At 37.5% G+C, this 2,933-nt stretch overlaps 1 protein-coding gene across 1 annotated transcript; it reads right to left on the bottom strand.

The window, feature by feature from the left end:
* Nucleotides 1-1,745: 1,745 nt before the first annotated feature.
* On the bottom strand, nucleotides 1,746-2,492 carry LOC149209072 (uncharacterized). Its single transcript, XM_089398509.1, has one exon. It carries the CDS (start codon nucleotides 2,490-2,492, stop codon nucleotides 1,746-1,748), a length of 747 nt encoding a protein of 248 aa, XP_089254635.1.
* Between the last annotated feature and the right edge of the window lie 441 nt (nucleotides 2,493-2,933).

Raw genomic sequence — 2,933 nt, 5'->3', positions numbered from 1 at the left:
TGCGCTTGGACTTAGTGTTATTTTCATTCACTTGGACTTCGTGATATGGAGTACAATCCAATGGTTGACTTGCACAATATGTACGATTCTTTTAATGAACTAAGAACTTTCAGTGGTCCATATAATATTGAGTTGTTTTTAGTGTGATTTTTTGGAAAAATTTTGGTGGATTTTTCAAATTTATTTTTTTAAGAATTTATTGAAATCACAAGTTTGATGAGTAACCCCTGCATAATAGAAGTTTTTTAGGAATTTTTTAGAGTGTTGAATTTATATATAAAATAAAAAAACAAATTTAAATAACACAAATCAAGATTTCATCACAATTTTTTCAGCACAACCAAAACTCTAAAAACTCCAAAAAATCACACTCAAAAAAACTCTTTGTAATATCATCTCCTTATTAAAACAAAAGCTTTGATATGTTAAATGGACCCTTCTTCCGGACCCTTCGTGGGCCGAACTAGCAGGTCAAAGGCCGAATAGATCACTTGCAGGTTTCTTGAATTATGGAACGTAAAACATATATGGCTTCCCAATCTTGTTTATTAAGGGTATGACGTAATGTATAACTAGCATTTGCACCAGATCTTGCAAAGGAAACGTCGTAAGGCATAAATTGACGAAACGCAGATACAACAAAAAAATACTTTCATAAAGAATAAAAATACTTATAATGAATTTACTATTAGATATTCCTATATATTGCACTATATATTAGCCCCACTAATTGTTTCCCTTTCTTAATGTAACCTTTCACCGCTATGGTCACTATAATATCAAATACAATATGTGTCTCTTAACCAGTGGGTGTCAGATAAAAAGCAGCAACTGCTCCTAAAAACCCTTAGTTGTTCTTTACCAAAGGCTCCCAATCCAAAGTTATCCCCACAATTGGAACTATCCCAAATGAAGCAAATAACAATAGCCACAGAGGAGAAATAAGAACAACCCACTGCCATGAACCCTCGCATATTTACAAAGAATATCATCATGATACCAACTGATTATCAAAAGAAAACTGTTAAACTTGTGAAACAGTTTCACCTGACCTTAGCAATAACTTTGTCTTGACTCACGAACTCTAGACAAAAGTGAGTTAGCATATTCAGCTATCCTGCATAGAACTGGATGTGATAATTTGATTTCCTCCTCTCCTTGCAATTTTGCTAGGATAATTAAGGCAAATTATTAACCCCAACCTTTGTTGCCCTACAATGTTTGAAGCTCGAAAAAAATGAAGCTTCAAACCTCTTATGTTGTACATTTGATTTGTATTCCTCAGTCAGCTTCTGTCATGGTGATCATGTCCCCAGTCCATCATGTCACTGCATTCCTATGAAGTGAATTTGGACATGGATGAAGACCCATCGTATAGATCTTGATGACAAATGAAAAACAAACAAACAAACACAACAAAATTCAAGTGTAGGGAAGCCTTCATCTGGAGAGACTGGCCAGACTACATGACAATTAGTCAGCCCTGAAAGTCTAAACCCTAATGCTTAACATTTCCTTCATGTGAAAAAATACATTCCTTTCATCAATTCATGCTCTTTCAAGAAGCATTTCATGTGCAGCAGCTAATGGGTAGTATATTAATTCTAGATCAAGGAGCCTACAGAAGATCCATAATTAGTGAGCTTAGGCCATACTCCTCCATTCCAATATGCAGAATCACTAGTTGCCTCAAACAAGGGCTCTAATGGAACTGGCCATTCTGGAGTTATATTCAAACGATTGTCTCAACCTTCCACCTTGACACAAGAAGGGAGGCTTGTGACAAATTTTAGGTTAATATCATTCCTGGAGCTATTACTGTTTTCCAGTTCAGAGAAAGGGGTTATACCTATCTGTACAGGATCACTACCCTCAGCTAGCTTCTCCTGCTTAATTTCTCTCCACTGATTGGCCTCAGAATACCTGTTGGTATTGCCATTAATGATCCCTTCTTGTAGAGATAGAGAATACAGAGACAAATCATCACAATTAGTGGAATTCAACACTGGTAATGGTACTTCCGGGATTTGTGCGGGGAGACTTTCAAAGAAGCTGGCATCTATATCTCTGACTGCTCTAGTTAGGGCTTCTGTTCTATTAGGGTTAGAATTAAAATTGGGACATGGAAAAGTGGGTTTAAAAGAGTTGAGGGCGTTTAGTGAGGAGAGCCCATTGAGAGGGGATAGGTTGCAACTACGGGGATCAAAGAATGCACTTAGAAACTCATAATCATTGCCATATAGATCTCTCTGATCTGCCAGCCTCGTGGCAAGAGAAAGACTGTGGATGCCATCATGAGTAGTAGCACTTCCTGCAGGAAGCCCATAGAACATAGAATTTTCATTTTGAGAATGCCCTATGGGAGCTGAACCGTTTATGTTTAACTCATTAAAAGATGTGGAAGCTTCATTCATTTGAGCACAAGTGTGATCTATTGTTCTCTTGGCACGCTTGTTCTTCTGGCACCCACCACCAATAGGAACGTTGCACATATTTCCTCCTCTAGTCTAATATCTCTTGCATGTCTTGTAGAAATGGCGAGGCTGGGACAAGCTATAGTTGTTGTAGTAGCAAAACTTGGTGTTGGCTGAATCACAACGAGGGCATTTGAGTGGTTGATCTGGCGGTGGTGGCTTCAATCCACTTTGTTCCACATAGGCCGGGAGCAAGCCGGCAGCATTTCGCCCAGAGGCTTTAGGGTTCTCTCGTGCATGACACTCCGCACAAAGAATCAAAGGAAATATTGCGTCAAATACAAGAATCAATATCTCAGCTACAACTCAAATTTCTAATTATGCCAAAATAAATGAAAGTTTCTAAGTTTATGCTTTTGTGATTCTAATTCATTTGAATTTTATCTCTCTAATAAATCTATTTTTTACTTGTCAACCTTGAAAATTGTGTAACAATAATCTCTATGTGAGGTATCCTAA

The sequence above is a fragment of the Pinus tabuliformis genome, chromosome 1_2, assembly GCF_031772625.1.
Source record: "Pinus tabuliformis cultivar Carrire ecotype Pingquan chromosome 1_2, CPIR1, whole genome shotgun sequence".
In the NCBI taxonomy this organism is placed as follows: Eukaryota; Viridiplantae; Streptophyta; class Pinopsida; order Pinales; family Pinaceae; genus Pinus; species Pinus tabuliformis.
This window is presented reverse-complemented; position numbering and strand designations above follow the sequence as displayed.

Bases quoted from the DNA above. Each gene is read 5' to 3' on its own strand.
- LOC149209072 (XM_089398509.1), bottom strand. From the start codon at position 2,492: ATGTGCAACGTTCCTATTGGTGGTGGGTGCCAGAAGAACAAGCGTGCC.